This window comes from Motacilla alba, chromosome Z (genome assembly GCF_015832195.1).
Source record: "Motacilla alba alba isolate MOTALB_02 chromosome Z, Motacilla_alba_V1.0_pri, whole genome shotgun sequence".
NCBI classification, from domain to species: Eukaryota; Metazoa; Chordata; class Aves; order Passeriformes; family Motacillidae; genus Motacilla; species Motacilla alba.
In genome coordinates this window covers 37,510,309-37,532,550 of record NC_052046.1, presented here as the reverse complement: position 1 = coordinate 37,532,550, position 22,242 = coordinate 37,510,309, and the positions used below count along the sequence as shown (strand labels likewise).

Genomic DNA, 22,242 nt, shown 5'->3' with positions numbered 1-22,242 from the left:
ATGAGGTCTCAATGCCAGTGCCTTTGCAGAGGTTACTTCCTTTTTATAGACCACAGTGTTCTTATTTGTCCAGAGTTGGTAAGTCAATAACAAAAACCAACCAAAGAAAACCCCTTCCCCCTCCCCAAAAAAACCAACAAACCAAACAAACAAAAAAAATCCAAAATAAAAACCCAGCCTGTTTGATAAGCTCAGAATCTAAACCATAACTTTCAGCTTCAAACAATGCATGTAACTGAGATGTTTATGTATACTTTCATATGAAAAATTATTAAATAGGAGTGCTAGTGTATATTTAGGCTTCAAAAGAAAAAAATTAGGGGTTTGTGCTCTCTGCATTTTTGGGACTTCTGCAGAAATGCTTAGTACTTTATTAGATTGATGGTTCATGTTTGTTCCCCATTAGTATATAAAACTGGAAGGAACTTTGCTGGTTCAGTCACAGTGTGATGTATCACAGTGACTGAACTCAGTGTAATCCTACTCAGAGGAAACTGACTGTCCTGACCCTGATGTGTGATGCTCTGGACTGGGGCTGTGACAGATACCTCTGATTCACAGCTTCTATCATTGGATATATTTTTTCTCATCCCTAAGGGTACACCGCTTAGTGTTTTCTTGAAATAAAACACATTGAAAATTGTGGATTTGCAAAATGCTAGATTATGGGTTGGGGTTTTTAATAGTGATAGCAACACAAAATCATATTATCTATTCCCTTTTTTAAAAGATGCTCCTGTGGAATGCTTTATGGAATACTTTACTGAATTTTTTCCAAAATATCTCAACCAATTTTCAGGTGTACATCTCCAAAGCAAGGATTAGAAGTCTTAGTTATGTCTAACCTGGTGGCTGTTGTATTGCCTTCTGATTTAGCTGAATAGTAAGGGTGGGTGTATACTCTGCTAGTGAAGCTACTTAGAGGTGTGATAGATATGTGAACTCTGTTCAGCTGGATGGTATGCATCCATTGTTATATAGTGCCCTTAGTTGCATAATTTATGGTTTATTTGCAATGTAAACAGGCTTAGGAGTACTGCCCATAGCCTGTGAAGTCTGGGCTTCACTAAGATATGCAACTTTAGTGTGGAAACAAGTTGCATCTCATAAAAGGTAAAATAATAAAATAATTTCTGTGGCTTCTCTTTTGGACGATGATGCTGCTGGCAGGCTTTTTGTCTCTGTTCGGTTTAAGAGAGTGTAAAAATGTGGATTTTTTTTTTTTTTTTTTTTGGCCTGGAGTGATTTTTCTTCTTACCTGCTTGCTGATCCATGACTTTTTTTTCATTTAGGCTGTCCTAAATCATGTTCTTCCCAAATGTGGAAAACTCAGAGAAACAAACTGGTTATGAGAGTCACTGATTTACACATAGGGTTAAGAAAATTGAGTACATATTCTTGTTGTCTTGGCTTTTGCTTGGGAGAGAAGTGCTCCATGGCTTCCCCTCCTCTTCCTTAGGGGATTTTTATGAGAAAAGTTCTAAAAAGAAAAAAGATCCAAGTAAATTTATTGTGAATTATCTGAACAGGCATATCTTTCAATGTGACGTAAAAGAGTTACGCATTAACAAGAGAATGTTTTAAGATTCACTATCTAAAAAGGAGTGGGCAAGTAAATGGCCTCTCTGGACTGGCTGAGAGCCATGTGGGGTGGTGAGTAGGAGGCAGCTTTTTATGTAGATAGGAAGACACAGGACAATATTTTTGACTTTACTTCATGGGTGTTAGGCTGCCTTAATGATGGACACAGTCCTTTGTGGATTGCAGCTGCCAAGGGGACACTGAAGATGACAGTAATGCTGTGCTCATTCCTCTCTTTTGAGGGCTTGAAGTGGCAGAGCCCCTGCATGCAGGACCTGGCATTTCTCTTAATAGAGAATGCTGGTGAGACATGTGTAGACATGTATGCAAGTATGTGTTGGAAAGGGGGGAAAAATAGTTTGTCCAGGCTAGAGGCCTTGGAGTTGTCTTTTTCTATAAAATAGCATTTATAAGATGTATGCATTCTACTTAGTGTAATGCTGCTTAAAAGTCAAATTTAATACAGTTTTCCTTCTCTGAAGTTCTTTGAACTACTGGGATGTTTACATGGGTAATTATTACATGTCAGGGGAATAGAAATTTAAGGAATATTTTATCTAAAGTATTACATCTGTAGGTTTTCTTCCCACTCCTTTATAACTTTGCATGTAATAAAAATAAAAACAGGCTTAATGTGCAACATTCTTCCAACTTCCTATTGGAATGAATTTGACAAATTCTTTGGCTACAAACACAAGATGTCCTATTTTGCCATCATCATCCAGTTAACTACCCTACTGTAGAAAGTTGTGTAATGAGAAGAGCTAGTTAAGACTTCAGTAGAAGAATGAATACTAAGCATTCAGCTTTACAAATGCTCAAAAAAGTTCTGGATATAGGAAGGGAGGATTTGAAATGAGGACTTTGCTGCAAATTCATTAGTGTTCTTTGAGTCATTGTCATTAAAATTTGGCATTATGCAACGTGATTTCACTTGTCTTGAACTACAACTTAGATTTACAAGAAGATTCATTGTAAAGGAATTGTCCTCTAACTTAACTGTTGAGTAGCTGCACCCTTAAGAAATTTTACCAATGATAGTACTCTTGAAAACACTTCTAACAGTGGAAAATAGCAAAATACTGAAAAAAAGAGATGCTAGTTTGATTTCTGAGTTCAGTGCAACAGATGAAAACTATTGAGATTGTTCCTGTCTTCACCACTGATACTTGTAGAGAAAAAATTTGATAGTGTCCCTTTTTTGTAGTAATTCTTTGATTAACTAATATACTTGTTTAGCAATGAAATATGCATAAGTTGTGTAAAAACTCCTAAAGTACCAGAGGTGACTGAGCTGTGAAGGTGAGAGAAGCCCTCCTTACCTTCTTGATTTTTTTTTTTTGATTCGTACTGGCCCTCCACTAGTACTAAAGAACATTGATCTAACGTTCTAAGGATTCTAAGGAATCTTCTGAGGAATTGATCTAAGGAGCAAAAGGGAATCGTATGTGGAAGTTTAATTTAAAGCTGGTGAGATTTACTGATGTTTTCAGTCAGCAAAGGCTGAGAGAGGGGCTATGATGCCAGAACATTTAGCAGTCTTGACAGAGTAATTAAATGCCTCAGGACTGTATTCTTAAGGTCAAATTGCACTGTTCTAGCAGACCTGAAACAGAACAATTTGTTTTAGAAGAAATGTAAAGGTGGGATTTTTTCCCTTAAATTTCTGCAGGAGTTACATAAATTATAATTATGCAATCTTTTAGCTATGTTAAAAGTTAAAGCTTTGACAGCATTTTGACTTTGATACTACACAGACACACATCTTTTCACTCCCAGGTAAAATTTGTTCCTCACTGAAATTCAAATCTCGTCAGACTTTGAATGTTACTTACTCAACTTAAGCTGGCTGCTTGTTTTTCATGTAGCTAAGTAATATATTGAGAGGAGAATTCAGTTCTTAGTACATGTTACTGTCACTTCCTGTAAACCACATTATAGGCAGGTGGTTGGTTATCCATTCAACAGAGTGCCAGGCCAAGCCATAAGATGCGCTGTCCTCACATTTAGCAATCACAGTTTGTTTTCTTTTTGAGCCCCAAGTACCATGTTGCTGCTGATTTAGGGTGTCTTGCAAGAGCCCATCCCTGTGTCTCTGAGGGAGAGAATCCTTGTACCAGTGCAGCTCACCCTAAGGCTACTGAGCAGCTCTGCAGCCAGAACACTTCAGCAGTTCAGTAAGGTCCTTCCTGAGTTGCATAGGCAATTCTTGACACAGAAATGGAGATGTTAGAAGGGGCCAACAGTACTGTGTAGAGTTGATGGAAGCCTTCAAGCATTGCTCAAAAGCCAAGTCTTATGCAAGTAAAAACAAACAAACAAAAATACTAGAAAACCAACAAAAAACTGCTTGTTATATCTAAGATTGATGATGCGTCTTTGTACCCTGCCCTCCCCATGCTATTCAAAGTCCTCTAAGAAGGTTGTAGCTTTCTGCATGGATTGAAAATGCTGTAACTGCCAGGCATGGAGATCTGGTGCAGTCTGTTTTGAGGGGTTTTTTTCCTTTGTTTGGTTGGGGTTTTTTAATTATTGTTAATTTATTTTGTTTAAATCCACTATTTCTTTGTAAGAAGGTTTTTATTAATGTAAGACATGATTTTGCTTACTTTAGAAATCATGGTAGTCTTGGGACAAACAGACCTCTGTTAATCTAGCAGCTTTCAAGCTTTTGTTGTCACATTAAATGTTGGCTCTCTTATCTTTCATCTATGCAGTAATAGTTTTTCCAGAAGGGTTGTAAGATATTCCAGTAAACTGTAAGTTGCAGTGGGTGTGTTTTGTGCATTTCTAGATGTGTCTGTGGAATAGTGCAAGAGATGCCCGAGTGTTGTGTTTGCTAGAGGCTCTGTCAGGAGCAGAAGCGTCTTGGGTATAACCTGAGGTTTACTCATTTCCTTCAGGAGAATAATTGACGTCTTGTTTTTAAGATTCTATTCCTCTTTATATTATTCATGTGGCAGGCTTAATATTATACTCTGTGTTCCTGTCCTCCTTGAAAGGTAACTGGTTTTTTTTATTCCTAGTGCATCTGAAATTCCTGTTCTCTCATTGTTTGGGCAGGAGTGGGAATCAGAATCATGAGGAGAGGTCTTTTAAGACTCTTAAGAAATGTGAAAAGTAGGAAACTGAAAATGTTTGGAGACTTGATCTTTTATTTCATATATTTTATTTGTACTTAAATTCTAAGCTGAGTATTTATTTCTTTTAGCAAGATAGTGATACTTACAGGCTGCAAGTTTTAAAGTGCTCTTTTGTACTGGTCCTTCTAAGGGCAAAACAGAATTGCTATTCTGTGATTGTAATTCCCATCTCATGTTTTATGTCAGTGAACTTGATTATTGTTTTTCTTTTAGCAGATGTTTATGACCCTGATTTAAAACTGTAACAGTATCTTGAGACTTCTGGGAAAACCTCTGCTTCTGTTTCCATCAGTGGCAGGATTTCCAGCTGGTTTCTGTTAGTAGCACATACTTACATTTGCTTCGGTTCACCAAGTGGGTTTTTGGGTGTCAGTTGCTTTAGACCAAGTCCTCTGAAAGCCTGTTTCTGGTCTTCCTCTGTGCTACATACAGCAGCATTTTATGAGGTCTTCCTATTTGAGCAGTGTCCTGTCCTTAAGTGGTTATATCCTGAGGAAGACTTCTGCTCTTTGTCCCCTCAGATATATAAAGATTGCTCTTAAGTCTAAATTTGTCAGGTTTGTCTATTCATGCCCTCAGCTTAGTGGCAACAGATGTGGATCCCATGACCCACCTCAGGCCTGTGACTCTGGCGTGGGTTGTAGCTGTCAGAGCTGGAACACTTTGAGGGGTGAACTGAAACAGTGAAATTCTTCTCATGATAATGCTGAAAGGCTGTTGCTTCAGAGTCTGTTTTTTCAATGCATTCCCTATTGTACAGCAGGCTGTAAAATCAGGACCTTTATGGGGTATGGTTGTGTTTATCAGCTTAATCTAAACTTGTAAGTGACCTGCGTTGAGGTTTTTTAGTTCCACAGAGCTGGATGAAGTTGCCTTTACAAAGCGAAGTCTGGATTTCCAGTTTGCTGTGTCCTCAGAAGTGTGCTACTGCAGACTTCCACCATGAGCTCAGCACAGAATGTACATGTTCAGTAAGGTAGTCTTGTGTATTGGGAAAAGTTGCCTTGAAGCTTTGTTTTGAGTGGAACAATCCTTATTTGAGGGGAGATGGGAAGTGAACTTGAATATACAGCAATGTACTCCCCTGTTTCAGGCAACAACCTGTTGCTGGCTAGTGACAGCTGAGACAGCGTCTTTGTGGTGTACTGCAGCATCTTCTTACTAGAAATCAAATTAAGAAGAGTTATTGAATCATGGTATCTCATAAAAATTTAAGTACGAGTTAAGAACACCTGCCTGGCACAATGGCCTCTGAGAACATTGCTGTAAGAAAAAGCAGTATGTCCCTGTTTTTACTGTGCTTGCTGAGGAGGCATACTTGTTCCTAATGTATTCCTTTTCTCAATATAAATCTGTCTGCTTTGGAGGTAGGTTTAATCCATTTTCATCTGGACATACTTGATGGTAATTTTTTGTTGGAGTTTTTTTCCCCCCACAGAAACATGTCTTTTAAAAGAACTGGACACTACTCTTAAGGGCAAGTTGTGTTTTAAGCACAAAGATTGCATTTGAGCTAGTGAATATGAATATTTACTGAAATACTGATTTTAGCATTTAAAGACTTGAGATTTAAAGACTTGGAAGACTACATTATGTTGAGATGTTTAGGAAGAAATTATATTCTCAAGTTTTTTGAGAGTATAAATAGTTTGTATTTGTACTAATAATACTACTACTCTACTAATAATAAGATAAAAGAGCTCAAAGCACAGTACTGACGTGTCTGTAGGTAGTAGCAGATAATAAGGAACTGAAACATTCACTTGTAGGGGCTGTGCCTCGATATAATTTTTGGTAACTTCTTTGTTTAACCTGCTTTCACAGTTTTCACTTGAAAATTGTGAATCAGTTCATCCTGATGTTAGGAAATTAAGTATTAAAGCAGTGAAAATACTTAGACTTAGTGGTGTAATGTTTGCACTTCTGGAAACAATTGTCTTTCCTACTAACTGCAGTGGAAAATGTCAGTAAAACTGTTTTTAAATTGGTATCTCCAGAGTAGTGTTGTACAGTGTGTGTCATCATTCAATATTTAAAACTGCAGGCTTTCAGTCTGTTTCTTGACTTGCCTTGTGTTCAGTGGTTTTGACATCGCATAACTGAAGTGTCCAGCTGTTAAATTACATGTGGAATGAAAATCTTAGCATAGCTGTTAATTCAGTCCATATAAAAGTTGTTTAAAGAGATTAAATGTAGACCTATCAGCAAGTAATTACTGAATGAGCAAACTGACAGGATATAGGTGGGGAGATTAGTCTGGAGAGTCTCTGCATTAAGTGTGTATCACAAGTGAAATGACTGGACTTTGACGTCAAAAATGAAGAGGGACATGTCTATCACATACTCTAGGCAAGGTTCTTTGAATAGGAATTTTATACCAGTAGTATTTTGTGGTGTCCTTGTTTTTCACTAGTGGTGCTGACTTAAATTACATCGCACTTCTGAGGTTACATATTTCTTTCAGATTTTTTGTCTGACCAGTAGTTCTGATGCTTAGCAAGCTGGTTAAATATAGTGTACAGATATTGGTGATGAACCACTGATTTTGGTTTAATATGTGTTATTACTGTGATTAATGTGCCCAAATTTAGTGTGTTGGAGTAGTCACTTGAAGGTAATTACAGTGAAACTGGATATGTAAGAGTAGTAGTAGTAACCAGGTATCTGGTTAGAGTATTGCTTCCATTTACTTGCACTCTTGAAATTATATTCAGTGTAGGCCTTGATTCTATGTCAAACAATTTGAAGTGGTTTTAACCAGAGAGGGCATGGGCAATACTGGACCAGCTGTCATAATTAATGCAGGAACTCATACTCACTCACCAGAGAAAAACTAGAGAGTTTTGCAAAAGCTGCTTTGTATCTTGACAGGTACCAGTTTTGTAGCATAAGATAAACTTGCAGTAAATTAATTAGCAAATATTTTGTGCAGGTTTCTTCTCTTCTGATAGACTCTTTGTGAATTTATATTTTTATGTGTGGCAGCATATATCCAGCATTGTGAATTCCCCTTTGAAAGACAGTTGTCTGCGTGGGTTTGGTAATTCATGATTTTACTAGGACTAGTCCTGTTCCCCAGGCAGTCTGTCTCCATTACTTGGCCTTGGGTCTCCTTAAAATCTTGCCTGGTGAGGCATGGAAGTTTATTTCTTAAAGAAGCTCAAGGCTAAATGGACAAGTAGAACAAGTTTGTTCATTCCAAAAGGATAGCTGTCACTGTCTTTGTTGCTTTGTTGCTTCTTTGGCTGAATGCAGGCAAACTTTACTCTGTTTTCCTGTGACTTTGATCGTAGGGCTTTAGCTTTTGTCTGGCTCTCATGCGGAAAGAACAAGGCAGTGTGACTTACAAGGTTCCATTCTGGATAGCTGCAAGTTTTTGAGGTCAATTCTCCTCAACCAGCACAAAGTTACCTTGCACAGAGCCTCTGGGTGGAACTTGAAGGAGCACAGCAGTGTTCAGGGTATTGCTTGCTTCATCTCCAGCATGCTATCTTCTGTTTTGCTTCCATCGCAGTCTCAAGAGTCTGCTGGTCTGCACAGAAATGAGACAGGAAGGATTTGAAAAGTATCAAAGAATTAGGCAAAAAGACAGAATAATAGAATCAAGTTCCAGTTGCCTAGTATTGGCTAACAGTACATGGAGGGGAAAGGAAGGAAAGGAGATAAATCTGACTATTTCTTGGGGATCCTATTAACTTTTATGTGAAAAGCCTAGATGAAGTATTTTGTCCTGTTTGAGAAGCACAGATGTTCTGTCTTAATCGTTCTTGTAGTAACACCACTTGTACAAACTTCAGTAGGAAGTAGTGAATGTGCTGTTTTGTAGCACGTGTCTAAAGGTCAAAGAATCAACTTAATCACCTTAAAATATTTTGACTGACACGCCAAGGCAGCAGGTAAAAAACTTCTGTCCATAACAATCCAAGAATTTCTCAGATAAATGGCATTTGTTTTTAAAGTCTCTGTTGCAGAAATTGACAAGCTGCTGTACAAGCAAAATACAGATTGGCGTCCTGCTTCCACCATTCATTCTTAGGCCTGTGAGAGTGAACTAGCAAAGTTTATCTTGATATCATGAATGATTGTGATTATGAGTCATTTGCTAGCAAGCTCAACATGTACAAAAGACACAGCACTTGAAAAACACTTGTAAACCTCTAAGTGCTTGAGACTGTCTTTCTGTGCCTTTGGCCTACATATCACACTGAAATCTTAATTCCTGGTATGTTTTAATGCTTTTTAATGAGAATTCATGGAACATGGGACATTGATGGAACTTCTTAAATTTGTCGCTTTAATCATACACTTTCTTCACCAAGGCTTGCTGGAATATGTACTTGGCTTTTTCTCACTTATTTGGAAGTACTTTTTATATATGAATTCATGTGGTGAGCTGCTCCTTTGTAGTCTAAGTTGTGTAGTCTAAGTCTTCCATGTTTTGGAAGCTAGCTCCCAGAAAAACAAACAAAAACCCCACTGAACTGGCTTTGCAAAGTAGCTGTTCTCTCTGGTGTTGAAGATGTTTTTATGTATCAGATAACATTGTCCTGTTTCAGCTGGTTTTAAAGTGTTTGTTTTCTAGGATTTTTTTTATGGTTTTTTTTTTCTAAGGTTTCTTATGCACGACCAAGTTCAGCTTCTATAAGAGATGCAAATTTGTATGTTAGTGGACTTCCAAAAACGATGACCCAGAAAGAACTGGAACAGCTCTTTTCCCAATATGGACGGATTATTACTTCTCGTATTCTGGTTGACCAAGTCACTGGTAAGTAGGCAGTTTTGCATGGCCTTTCATGGACTCACAGTTTGAGATATTTCACCTTTCAGTACAATAGGTTTGTCTCTATAATGTATAAAAGGTTTATGTAGGCCAGAAAATGCTTTTTTCTCCTGGAATTGTTCATAAACATACATGGACAAAAATAGACTGTGTAGTGTATTGAGCCAGCTTGAGTTATTTCCACCCTGAAGGTGCAGGCCTGAAGCTTGTTTGATGACTTATAATAAATTTTACAGCTGCCATAATCCCATAATCTTCCTTTCCAAACTGCTGAATGAAAATAGTTTCCCAGTGCCTTACAAAATGCTATTAAACTTTTTTTCCTAAGAAGAAAATTTTATGTAGAAATGCACAGCTGGTTCTCTGAGGCTAGGATTACAGAAGCCCCAGACTGGCAGTTGCTATTAAGACTGTTTCAAGGCTAACTCATTAAATTTGGGCACACATGTGAACTTTGAGTTCCTCAGGAGCAGATAAGTTCTGTGATTACCTGTGCTGTAAAGTAGTAAGATGTAGTAGGTTATTTGCATCATTACAGTGTGTGTGTCAGTCAGGGAATGGTTGTCACTGGCACTTTGTGGTTACTCTTCAGACTTGGGACAGTAATATCTGTATTTTTTTGCTGTCTCAGATGGCTGATCTTGAGGATCTCCATAGTTTTCTGAATCACCTGCTGTGAGGTTTGTGCCAGAAATAAGCAATTGAATGAAAAGCCAAGTACATGACAGGAGCATTGAGTGTACAAAGCAGCATACAAAGAAGCAGGTTTGGAGAACTCTCCAAGTTCTCCCCCTTCCAGAGGACTAAGGGGTGTGGGACAGATGAAGACAGAATTACTCACATAATTATTCCCTGAATAAGCTGAATTTGATTTTTTTTTAATTGTTGTACCTTTTCAAAGCTGCATATCCTCTTGTGTGGCAAACATCTTTCAGCTGTAGAAGGACATAAGGTTTTTTAGTTGTCTGTCTTTGAAATGCTTTGCACATGCCAGCATTTGAGTCTTGTCTGACCTTTAGAGGAATTTGTGTGTACTCCTTCAACTTTCACTAAGTTCAAAGAAATCTCAATGTTGACACATAATACTTAGAGAGTATTTTAATAGGTTAAGTTGTTGAGAGTGTAGAGAGGCCTGGAAAAGAAAGCTAAAGGCCACATACTGACTTGTAGATGTAGCAGATTTGTGGGACAGATTCCTAGTCTTTGTGCAATAAACAGCTGTTCACAGTAGGTTCCTGTATACATAGAAATAGATGGCATTTAACAAATGGACCAGTAAGTAAATATAATTGAACTTCTAATATGTGTTATAATTCCATTCACATTCATAAATCCTGCTATTTACAGCATTCTTTCTGGCATATAGATTGTTGTTAAGGCTTAAGCTTTCTTGCCTCCTTCTTTTTAGTAATTTGGAAGAAGTAGGCTCAGAATGGTACAAATAATAAGATTGTGACACAAACTGACAGATAAAAAATGAAAAGTTGAAGCTGTGACATTTGTCTCTTTAGAGCTTTCTTATGCCTGTTCATTGTCACTTTTGATGGCTTAAATAATTGTTTATGAACAGAATACATTTCTTGTCATTAATGTCTTTCTCAGTTGAGGACAAGTGTCTAACTCATCTGTACTAACTCATCATTCATGAACCAAAAGGTAAAAGGGCTCTAAATGGCACTTGAAATACTACAACAAAACATTGATCTAACTAACGTTGACTGTTAGGAGCTTTAATGTTAATCAGTTCCAGTGTCCAATGTAGCTTAATGTGTTTATGTCTAAGACACTTGGAATTTTTGATGAGTGACATTCCTAAGACCTTCCATAAACACTTTTGGATTCCTTTGTGTATTGCCTTTGACTTTTCTATATCAAGAAAAGTTTCCTTCAAAAGTGACACCTAGTGATGTATGGTGATTCACAGAAACCAAGTCTTTTACTCAGAGGCAACGACTGACTGTTAGAACATGGTCATAATTCCCATTATTGCAATATAATATGTGCACGTCATTGTCCTCTGAGCATGTTTACTCCAAAGACAGCTTCAGGGGATACTTCAGGAGAGCAAAAGCCATTTTTTTGCTGCTAAGAGCAGAGAACTAAGCTATTTGCAGAATTTTTGCCACTTTTGGTACTGCAGAGCAGCATGAGCTGACCAGAGGTAACAGGGCAGCTGGTTTGGGTTCATCTCCATCCAACAAAATTGCTTTGTTTCCAAATTGCACTTTGTCTCACTTTGTTTCCACTGTTTTCTCTCAAACTCACAAGCTTTTTACACAAATGTGTCTTACATCAGTTAAGTTAAAAACTGAAATCAAAATTGCAGTAGAAAATTCTTACTTTATGCAAGAGCTCAGTTCTGTTAAGCTCAAAGTTATCATGTGTTCACCATTCGACCATCAACACGGTGATTGGCCACATGAGTAAAAGTTAACATCTGTCTTCTGGAGTCTGTGAATTCATTACTGTATGCTTTTTTCACCTTATGCAGGGGTGTCACGGGGCGTGGGGTTTATCCGGTTTGACAAGCGAATTGAAGCAGAAGAAGCTATCAAGGGCTTGAATGGCCAGAAACCTCCGGGTGCCACAGAGCCCATCACTGTAAAGTTTGCTAACAATCCAAGCCAAAAAACCAATCAGGCCATTCTTTCCCAGCTGTACCATTCTCCAAACAGAAGGTATCCTGCCCCTCTAGCTCAGCAGGCTCAACGTTTTAGGTAAGTCAAATAATGTGCACAAGTGTGCTGAAACTTACATGTTCCCACAGGCCTCTTTGATTGCCTCCACTCTTGTGCATTCCTGCTTGTCTGACTTCCGTTTGGGAAGGAAACGTGAATGTTGAACTTCAGCTATGTTACCGCAGTACAGCTAAAACCAAAATGCATGCCATCCTATTGATAGCATTTCAGTGTCTAATAAGCATACTTAGTTAAACCAAGGTCACGTCTCTCTTGTAGTCACTCACTTAAATTTTTTTTCAAAGATTACTTTTCATTTCCTAGGTTATTCTTGATTAATGTGCAAATTGATTCAGTTAATATTGACCTAGGAGATAACGGTGTTTTTTTCTTAGCCATATGGCATGCCACAGCCAGCTTCCTCTTTATCTGCCCCTACATTTTTCCTCTGCATTCTGGCTTTCAGGTTTTTTTCCTGTTTAGTTGTCTATGTTCTCCGTGCCATACCGTCTTTTCTTGTTACAACCTTTCATAATGAAGATTGCTCACTATTTTTTGCATGTGCTTTTTGGGGGCTTACATTCCCATCATGTTGAAACGATTGCTATATAGTTCCCTGTGCTATTTACTGTATTGAACAGATGGTGAGAACAAAGTGAAATAATCACTGTACTATCTACATCCATGAGTACCTTGGATTTTTTTTGTGATCTTGATTATTTCTTTCCTCCCTCTGCCCCTGAACAGTGTGACTGGGCTCTGTTGAGTAGTAATACACTCAAAGAGTATCTCTATTTTGTTTTTCAAGAAACAAAACCAGTTGACAGCTTGCTTCAAAGAGAATATACCAAATTTCAAATGCTCTGCATTGGCTAGGCTTGCTTATACCAAATATTCAAGAGTTCAAGGCCTGCCCTTCTGTCAGAATTTTTAAACTTTTTTCTTTTATTCAGCTTTTTGGCATTATCTGCTGCATCTCACGGGTGTGAGGAGTAGGTGTTCTGCTGTAGCAGAGGGGATAACAAATTTTATTTACTTTTTTGTGGCTCTTCTAACTATTCCCTAAGCAATAAAAGGGCTGCCTTACAACATTGTTCTGAATATTGCATAAAAGTAGACTTGCCATTATTCTGTAGACAGAAGTCTGGGGGCAGAAATTGCAGAATGGACTCAAGTACATTGTATGAAATAAGATCATGGGTTTTGTGTCGCAAGCTTATTCAACATACTCTGTCAATGACCTGATGCAGTTGCCCCATCTCTGTTAATAGCTGACAGAGACCTGAAAACAGCTTAAACTTTAATAATAAGAACAACAGGATCAGTACAATGCTTCCTGTTTTTTTTCTTACTAAGTGAAAACTTGGGCTGGACTTCCAAAAGCAGATCTATATAATTGTTCCTCAGTTTCTGTAAGATGTATAACTTAAAGCATCTTTAAAAATTTTTCAGTGGAAGTCTCTGAGAATATTTCCAGAGTATTTTCAAGTCTTCTAGGTAACTGCTGAAAAACCGTACAAGTGACACCATTACTGTATGAAGTCCTCATCTGACAGCCCTTGTGACAAGGAGCTATAAATGGTGGTGTTTCTAGAACTCTTCACCTTGCTCTCCACCACTCATGTCAATGACAGTAGACCTCAGTCATCCACACTGTCTACTGATAGTAGTCAAGTATTTTTTAATTTCCTTTTTCTGCTCTTTTAGGGGTTCAGTAGTTTCTTGTTAGTGTATTCTGCAAACCCAGCTCACTGCAGAGTCAGTGGTCTCTGGAAGATGAAATCAAGTGTACGTTTTTTTACCTAAGCTCACATTTTATTGAGTCTTAATCTATAATAAGACTTCATGTATCTGGGATTTGTCAGAAAGAAACAAGAGCTTCTTCTGGGTGAACATATTTTGAAAAAAGCATCCAGGAATAAAAGTGATAGGAGTTGTATGCACTGCATATTTCAGATACTGGCTAGATTATTTCCAGGGGTTTAGAGTTGTGCTGCCATTTTGTAATTGGGGGAAGGTGAGGCAAGAACCACGTGGAGAAATCTAGAAAATACTATATATATGTGTGTGTGTATTACAGAAACATTTGATCCTGGAAAATCATAGTGTCATAGGATATCCTGGGTTGGAATGCACCCATGAGGATAATTGAGTCCATCTCCTGGCCCTGCACAGGGCCAAGAGTCACACCATTGCCTGAGGGCATTGTCCAAACAATGCCTGAACCCTGGTATGCTTGGTGACATGACTGCTTTCCTGGGAATCCTATTCCAGTGTCCAGCCACCGCCTGGGTGAAGAATCTTTTCCTAATATCCAACCTAAATCTCCCCTGACACAAGTTCAGGGCATTCCCTCAGGTCCTGTCACTGTAGACAGTAGAGATCAGTGTCTGCCCCTCCTCTTCCCCTCCCAAGGAAATGTAGAGTGTGAGGAGGCCAGCCACCTCTCAGGCTCCCCATGTCAGACAAGCCAGATGACCTCTGCTGCTCCTTGTACAGTTTCCCCTTCAAACCCTTCATCATTTTCTTGGCCCTCCTTTGAAGACTCTAATGACTTTATATCTTTCTTACGTTGTGGCACCCAGAACTGCCCCCTGCACTCGAGGTGAGGCTGCCCCAGTGCAGAGCAGAGCAGGACAATCCCCTTGCTTGCCTGGCTGTGATGCTGTGCCTGATGCACCCAGGACATGGGGAGCCTCCTGGGTACCAGGGCACTGCTGACTCATGTTCAGCTTTCTGTTTACCTAGACCCCCAGTCCTTTGCCATGCTTTTCAGTGTCTCACTCCCCAGTCTCTCTGTACATCCTGGTTTGCCCCATTTCAGGTGCAGAATCTGACACTTGGCCTTTTTAAATGTCATGTAGTTGGTGATGGCCCAATGCTCTAATTTATCAAGGTCTCTCTGCAGTGCCTCTGCCTTACGGGGAGTCAACAGGTCCTCCCAATTTAGTGTCATTGGTAAACTTACTTAGTATATGTTAAGTCCTGCATCCAAGACATTTATGAAAATGCTACAGAGCACTGAGCCTAAAATTAAGCCCTGTGGAGTCCCAGTAGTGCTAGTTACCTGTCAGATGTCACCCCATTCAATATAACCCTTTGTGCCTGAGCCAGTTGCTCACCCATCTCGTGATACATTTATGCAGCTGTATGCTACACATTTTGTCCAGAAGGATCCTGGGAGAGGCAGTATCAAAGGCTTTACTGAAATCCAAAAAGATTGCATCAGCTGACTTCCCTTAGTCAGCTGGGTGGGTTATCCTGTCATAGAAGGAAATTTAAGTTTGACAAGCAGGACTTTGTCCTCTTGAAGCCATGGTGGCTGTGATTGTGTTTTTCAGTACTTTCCAGAATAATCTCCATAATTTATCAGGCACTGAAGTGAGACTGATTGGCCTGTAGTTTCCAGGATCATCCTTCTTGCCCTTACTAAAAATTGAGGTAGTGTTAGCCAGCTTCCAGTCAACTCTATATTAAAGATGAGTTAAAAAAATCTAAGATGATTTAAAAAAATCATTGAAAAAGACCTCACTAAGACATCGGCCAGTTTGGGTGTTCTTGGATGAATCCCATCCAGTCCCATAAATTTGTAGGTACTCAGTTGTAGCAGGAGATCTCACACATGTTCACGGTTGTTCACCATTATCACAGCCCAGGACACTGGAACCCTCTTAGGCCATCATCAACATTAAAGATGAAGGCAAAGAAAGAATTAAACTTCTCTGTCTTGTTTGTGTCCCTGTTTGTGGGGTGACGATTTTCATTCTGTATCAGGCTGACGTCATTTTTAGACTGCTCTTTAAGATTGACATATTTAAAAACTTGTCCCTCACATTGGCAAGCTTCAACTCCTGTTGAGCTTTGGCCACAAGAATTTTCTCCTTCCAGTGGCAAGCAATATCTCTGTATTCTTTCCATATCCACCTGATTTTGCCTCCACTGTCCTTACACTTACTTTTTTTGCCTTAGCCCTGCTCAGCCAAAACAGCCTTCTGCCTCCCAACATTTTGGAATTGCCAGAAGGAGTAAGAACATGAAACATCCTTTTTTGGAGTTTGTTACAGTAGTTGCTAGTGATCCAAAATACTGCATCTGTCTTGATAGTCATGTCAGTAAACATGTCAGAAGCCTTAATTAAAGTTTTCTTCTCAACCAGGTTAGTAATGTGGAAAACTTGACTGATGCAGTCACTGACTGTAACTTTATGGTAACAGTATGTGATTTAGGCTAAATTTGTGGCCGTGTTGCACTTTATAAAATGAACTTCTTAGGATTGTGGTTACTACACAATAATCGAAGCAGCTTGGGATTATGCTGCTACCTATTTCCCAATAAGCATCTCCACAAAGAATATGTTTTGTCTTCACTATCAAGTGTAATAAGGTGCCACGGCTCTATCAGTGGTGATACTTTTAACATTGCATGAGGTTCGGTACAGTGTAATGGATGTGACAGTAATATGCTAAGTTTCCTTAATCTTAAAGGGTGGAAAAGTCTGAAGACTGAACATGTTGCTAAATGTTTTGCAGGTTGGACAATCTGCTCAACATAGCTTATGGAGTAAAGAGGTAATAAAGGATTAGTTGGTTCATAACAACCAAATTATTTTGAAGTATTTTGCAAACTCTTACTTTTCAGTAAGACTTATGTTGGATTTTTGCATGTTGAGACTTCAGCTGAGATTGTTCATTTTGATGCATTTTGCATGAAATAGACAAGCCTTTTGTAGCAGTTCCATGGAATTCCTGTTTCAAATGACTTGCTAATCCTCACTGGTTTTATAGCATGCTTTCCTTTTGATTTTCTGTTACATCATTTCAGACATACCTAGCACTGTTCTCCCTACTTGTGTATAATTTTTTTACATAGTATTTGTGCAGTTAGGGGACAAAAAATATTTTTGATCTTATCTTTCTAGTCTGAGCAACATGTTCATTCTATGAAAAGTTCTGTATCATTCTCTTCTTTTATTTTGACATTTCTTTGCTGGGGTTTTGTGTGAACAGCTATATGATGATTCTGTTTTGCTTTCCCTCATTCTTTAGTAGGTTTCCTCCAATGACCATTGATGGAATGACAAGTTTGGCTGGAATTAATATCCCTGGACATGCAGGAACTGGATGGTGCATTTTTGTGTACAACTTGGCCCCTGATGCTGATGAGAGTATCCTCTGGCAAATGTTTGGACCCTTCGGAGCAGTGACCAATGTGAAGGTCATCCGTGACTTTAATACCAACAAGTGCAAAGGTTTTGGATTTGTGACTATGACAAACTATGATGAGGCAGCTATGGCAATAGCCAGCCTGAACGGATACCGCCTTGGTGACAGAGTATTGCAGGTCTCCTTCAAAACAAACAAAACGCACAAAGCCTAACAAGTTATTCTCAGTGCATTAATACATGAAAACTATACAACAAAGGCAATTTACAAGAAGCTTTATGCATTAGTAAATGCCTTTGTTGTATGCCAGTGTGGAAATGGGGATAAAATGACTACTTAGCATCCTAAGAATATGTGAGATTTTTTTATTGCTAATATTTGAATTAGAACTTCTTAACTATCTTTTGTGTTTGAGTATTGACAAGAGGTACAGGGTTTTTACCTGTCTCAATGCATATTCTATTGCCTTCTTTGAAGAAGGTGGACCTTTTAAAATGTTTCAGCTAAGGGAAGAAGTTTTTTTTCTTTATACATGACTGCCTTTAATCTATGAGTAAATATCGAGGCTTTGTGTAATACTGTATTTTTTTGTCGTTTCTTGATTTGCTTTGTGTTTAATTTACATTGTAATGCATTATTGTTTTGTTCAAGAAAATCATCTGAAGTTTACATTTTATTTATAAAGTTATAAGCAGTATTTATTTCATCATCTTCATTTGGGTTGGGGAGTGGGAACACATTATAAAAGCTTATTGTAAGAATACTGGAGAACTTTTCGTAAAGCAGTACCTTGCCAAAGAGATAAGAGCCTCTTTGATGTGGGTTTAAAAAGCATCTATTTTTATAAAAAAAATAAAAAATTTGGAGAAACTTTTTACTGGTCCTGGAACAAATATTTTGACTTGAATACTTTGAGAAATCTCTTCGTATGACACCTAGTGAGCTTTTAAAACTTACCAGGAAATTTGCAATTGTTGGGAAAAAATTTAGAAAGATTTATGATGTAGAGCTACTTTTGAGACCTTTGTATTAAGAAGTAAAGTCAATGGGATGCACTGTTGGTTTCATTTTTTGTAATCATCAGTGGAGTCATTGATCATCCTGGTTATTAAGTGATAGGTGGCTCACTTTAATTTGTGATTTTGAAGCGAATGAAAATTTAAAAAAAGAATATAAGAGCAAGCAGAAGACTTAAAACACTGAGATATGGGGGAAAAAAATCTGTTCTTCCTAAAGAATTCCCTTCAGATAAAGCTCATGGTGTTTAGTGATGTACTTGCTATTGTTTGAAGAATTGTTTTGTCTTAAGAAAAGACATCAAGCATGATTTGTGTAGTAGCAAATCAGCAGAAGTGGCCTGAGTTGGATACATTAGGAGGTATTTTGAAAGTTATGTTCAAGGCTAACACCTGAGCTTTGTGTAATGTAAATAAGAACTTAAGTTATGAACCTTTCAGCTAATTTTGATTATAGTTTTTTTAAAAGTTACATGCCAAGTGATGTTCAATTTTGAATGTTTTTGTATAAGTTTTTTCTTTGTAAATGGCATTAACATTGTTACTTGAGATCTGCTTCTTCTTTTTTTTTCTTTTTTTTTTTGTCCTGAGGACTTGAATTTACAGTGCATCAGATCTGTTGCTATTTTTGTCTGTAGATAGTCTAGCTTCAGCTGTTTATGGTGATGCAACATTTTTGTTCATGAATATGTTTGTGGTAAAAAAACAAGTATAAACATATGTTTTGAGCAAATTTCCTTACATTTTTCATATGAAAACCATAAATACCTGTATGCTATTGAAGTTTAACTTTGTATGATGCTTAAATCACTATTTGGGGAAATAGAAAAAGTCTTTACCATGTATTGAAGAAATTTAAGGAAAACAAATACAGAATATTTTCTGATTAGCATCTAGCTTATAATTAAATTTTTAAAAAAAAGCTGAGGGTTTGATGCCTTCACCAGGATGCACTGACAACTATGTAGTTACGTCCTGCTTTTTGTATAAACTGAGATGCTCATATGCTTCCCCTTAGAAAAAGCAATGTTCTATGCATAACATAGTTGTACACTATCTTTGCAGTTGTTTTTGGTTCTTATTCTTTTAAATTGTAGTTATAAAATTTTCAGTATAGTACAGTACATATACTGTGAAGCGCGTGCTAAAGTGAATAAGCAAGTTTTCATGCTGACCCACTCAATGCTATTCAAAAATCAATTGGCTTCCTGAGTACTTTCATTCTTAGATGCATTTAGATTGTTAAAGCTAATCCTCTGCATTAAAAGTTGTATATAGTATAGAAATCACAAACTTTCCGATGTGGGAGAAATAGTAGCTACATGCTTCTTTCCTATTCTACTGTAGCAACTAACGGCATTGATGAGAAGGCATGTAAATTGGGCTTCACTTTACAGTGTTTATCAGAGCACTTAGTAAAATATAAGGCTGGTATTTATTTGAAGTTGTATAGTATGACTTAATTCACATTTGTTGGAATAGAGAATATATTCTGTTGGGTATTTAAGAGGTTGTACATGTTTTCTTTTGTGTTTGGATTCTTTGTACTTTTTCATGTTCAGTACATCAATAAACAAAGTTGAAGGGAAAACAGTCTCATAAGCTGGTCTTTTACCATATTTTCCACTGCTTTAATTAGTAAGCAATCTCAGAGAAAGGTTTCTGCAAAGCTCTTGAGCTACTTGTAATTTAGGTTAGGATGCTACTTACCAACAAAGGAGGTAAGACAGTGGAGCTGTGTATCAGTTCTGTTACCTTAGAATTAAGTGTAGAATCTTTTCACTTTGGTTTTGCATTAACCACTCAGTACTTAGGCTGAAATAATTAATGAGTGTCATTAAATGCATTCAGTAAAAATCAATTTGCTGTTTGTCTAGCAGGCTGCTATGCAGTGTAACTAAGTGAATGCCCTAGTGTGTTTTCCAAGAGATGAGATAGAAAGGTTAAGAAGTATCAGGGACTCCAAGATGGAGATGCACCAGTTGAAATGTGCTCTGGCCTTCCTGAGACAAGAGCAGGGACCAGAAAGAAATCCATATCAAGAGCATTGTGTAACCTCCCCCTGCCAGGCTGAAGGCAGTAGATCAGAAGGAAGGCATGAAAGGAGGCAAGTCCTTGCTTGGCACAACAGACAAAAGCCCTTCTTGTCCACCTCACCCTCCCAGGTGCCTCTGTGGAGTAGGTGTGAGGCTGTGGATGTGGTAGGAAAATCAGTGGATAACTGGGACAAAGTTCCTTCTCCAACAGAAAAGCCTGCCTCCCTGGGATGTGAGTTACAGATGTCACCAGGAACCCTCCTAGGCTGGTTCAGCTATCGGACTCATTCTACTTGTTGGTCTTCCATGTGCATGGTGACAAAGCCACAATGCATAGTCCAGAGGCTGTCAAAAGAGACTTCAAGGTCCTTGGGTGGTTGGATGTTGTCATCTTAATGTGAAAGTTCCATACTGTTGTTTCCTACTTGCAAAAGTTTCTTGCCTTCTCGGTGTTTTCTCGTGGGCCGCTCCTCAGAGCACTGACTCTCTCTTCCTCACACAGTAGCCAACTGACTCCAGTTCCCTTCTCAACCAGCCAACCCACTCTTTCATAGTACTCTTCTTCTCATTGGTCACAGCTGTGGCCTGTTAGGCCTGTTCCTAAACTTTGGTAATTGGCCCAGCTGCAACTCCTTTAGGGGTAAGGTACACTACCTTTATTTTCTTATATTCTATCCCCCCACAGTTGGAGAGGTAATCAGGGGCACAGGTTATTTTTTCCTCTACTTTTGTTAGGTGCAGGTAGCGACACTGAAAAAAATGGATGGACCCAGTCTTAATACCTGACTCTGGGGCTGGTGGCACGCTGCCACAATTTTGGTTTCTTTTGTATTATGGGTTAGCCTCTGTGGTCCTGGACATGATGAATTCAGATGGGATTCACCTTTCTAAAAGGGGAAGGAGGGCCTTTGTCAAGGGCTCATGGAGCTTATTGATAGGGCATTAAACTTCATATCCCCTTGGGGGAAGGGGATATAATCAGATTTAATGGTGAGAAGGTGTATGGTGACATGCTATTCCAGTCAGCAAGAGGTGCCTAGAGCCTGGAGAGGGTAAGCAGGTCAGCAGGAGAGCACTTGAATTACAACATCAGGGCATTCTGGATTCTCCAGCCAGAAAGCATAGGGGCCCAACTCAAATGCCTCTATGCTAAGACAAATACAGCTGGGGAAATAAAGAGGAGGAATTAAAGATATGCGCAGGACTGCAGGACTACAGTCGCTGGCATCATGGAAATGTAGGTTGACTCCTGTGACTCAAATGGAAAGGTATGGGCTCCTTAGGAAGGTCAGGCAAGGGAGATGAGGAGGTGGTGTTGCCCTGATGTCGATGACCAGCTGGAGATCATGGACCCTCACGTGGGGATGGATGAGGAGCTGACTGAGAGTTAATGGGTCAGGATTAAAGGCACAAAAGGTACAGGTGTCTTTATAGTGAGGGTCCGCTACAGACTGTCTGACCAGGAAGACCAAGCAGCTGAGGCCCTTTACAGAAAGACAGGAGTGGTCTTGCCTTCACAAAGCCTGATTCTCATGGGCGACTTAAAACACACAAGTGTCTGTTGAGAGGGCAATGCAGAGAGGCATAAACCTCTTGTGTTAGGAGCTTCCTAGAATTCTTCAGCGGTAACTCCCTCTGCAGGTTGGATAGATGAGCCAAGGAGGACAGGTGCTATGTTGGATTTTGTTTTGACAAGGAGGGGCTGGAAGGGAATGCGAAGCTCAGGGACGTTCTGGGCTACAGTGTCTGTGAAGTGGTGGAGTTTGAGATCCTTATTGCAGTAAGGAGGTTGTCACAGCAAGCTCACTACCCTGGAGTTCAGGAGAGCAGACTTCAGACTCTTCTT

The 22,242-nt window shown here is 38.8% G+C and overlaps 1 protein-coding gene across 16 annotated transcripts in view; it reads left to right on the top strand.

The window, feature by feature from the left end:
- Window positions 1–19,951, top strand: part of ELAVL2 (ELAV like RNA binding protein 2) — a 108,754-nt gene extending 88,803 nt beyond the window's left edge. For 11 of the 16 annotated variants that reach the window (XM_038124664.1, XM_038124659.1, XM_038124653.1 and 8 more), the window contains 4 exons: window positions 9,336–9,489; window positions 11,996–12,221; window positions 16,712–16,750; window positions 17,228–19,951. In XM_038124664.1, the coding sequence (XP_037980592.1) occupies window positions 9,336–9,489; window positions 11,996–12,221; window positions 16,712–16,750; window positions 17,228–17,558 (750 nt within the window). In that variant the 3' untranslated portion in view covers window positions 17,559–19,951. The remainder of the gene's footprint in view (window positions 1–9,335; window positions 9,490–11,995; window positions 12,222–16,711; window positions 16,751–17,227) is intronic. The other 5 variants (XM_038124656.1, XM_038124657.1, XM_038124654.1 and 2 more) reach the window with 2 other exon arrangements.
- The last annotated feature ends 2,291 nt before the right edge of the window (window positions 19,952–22,242 follow it).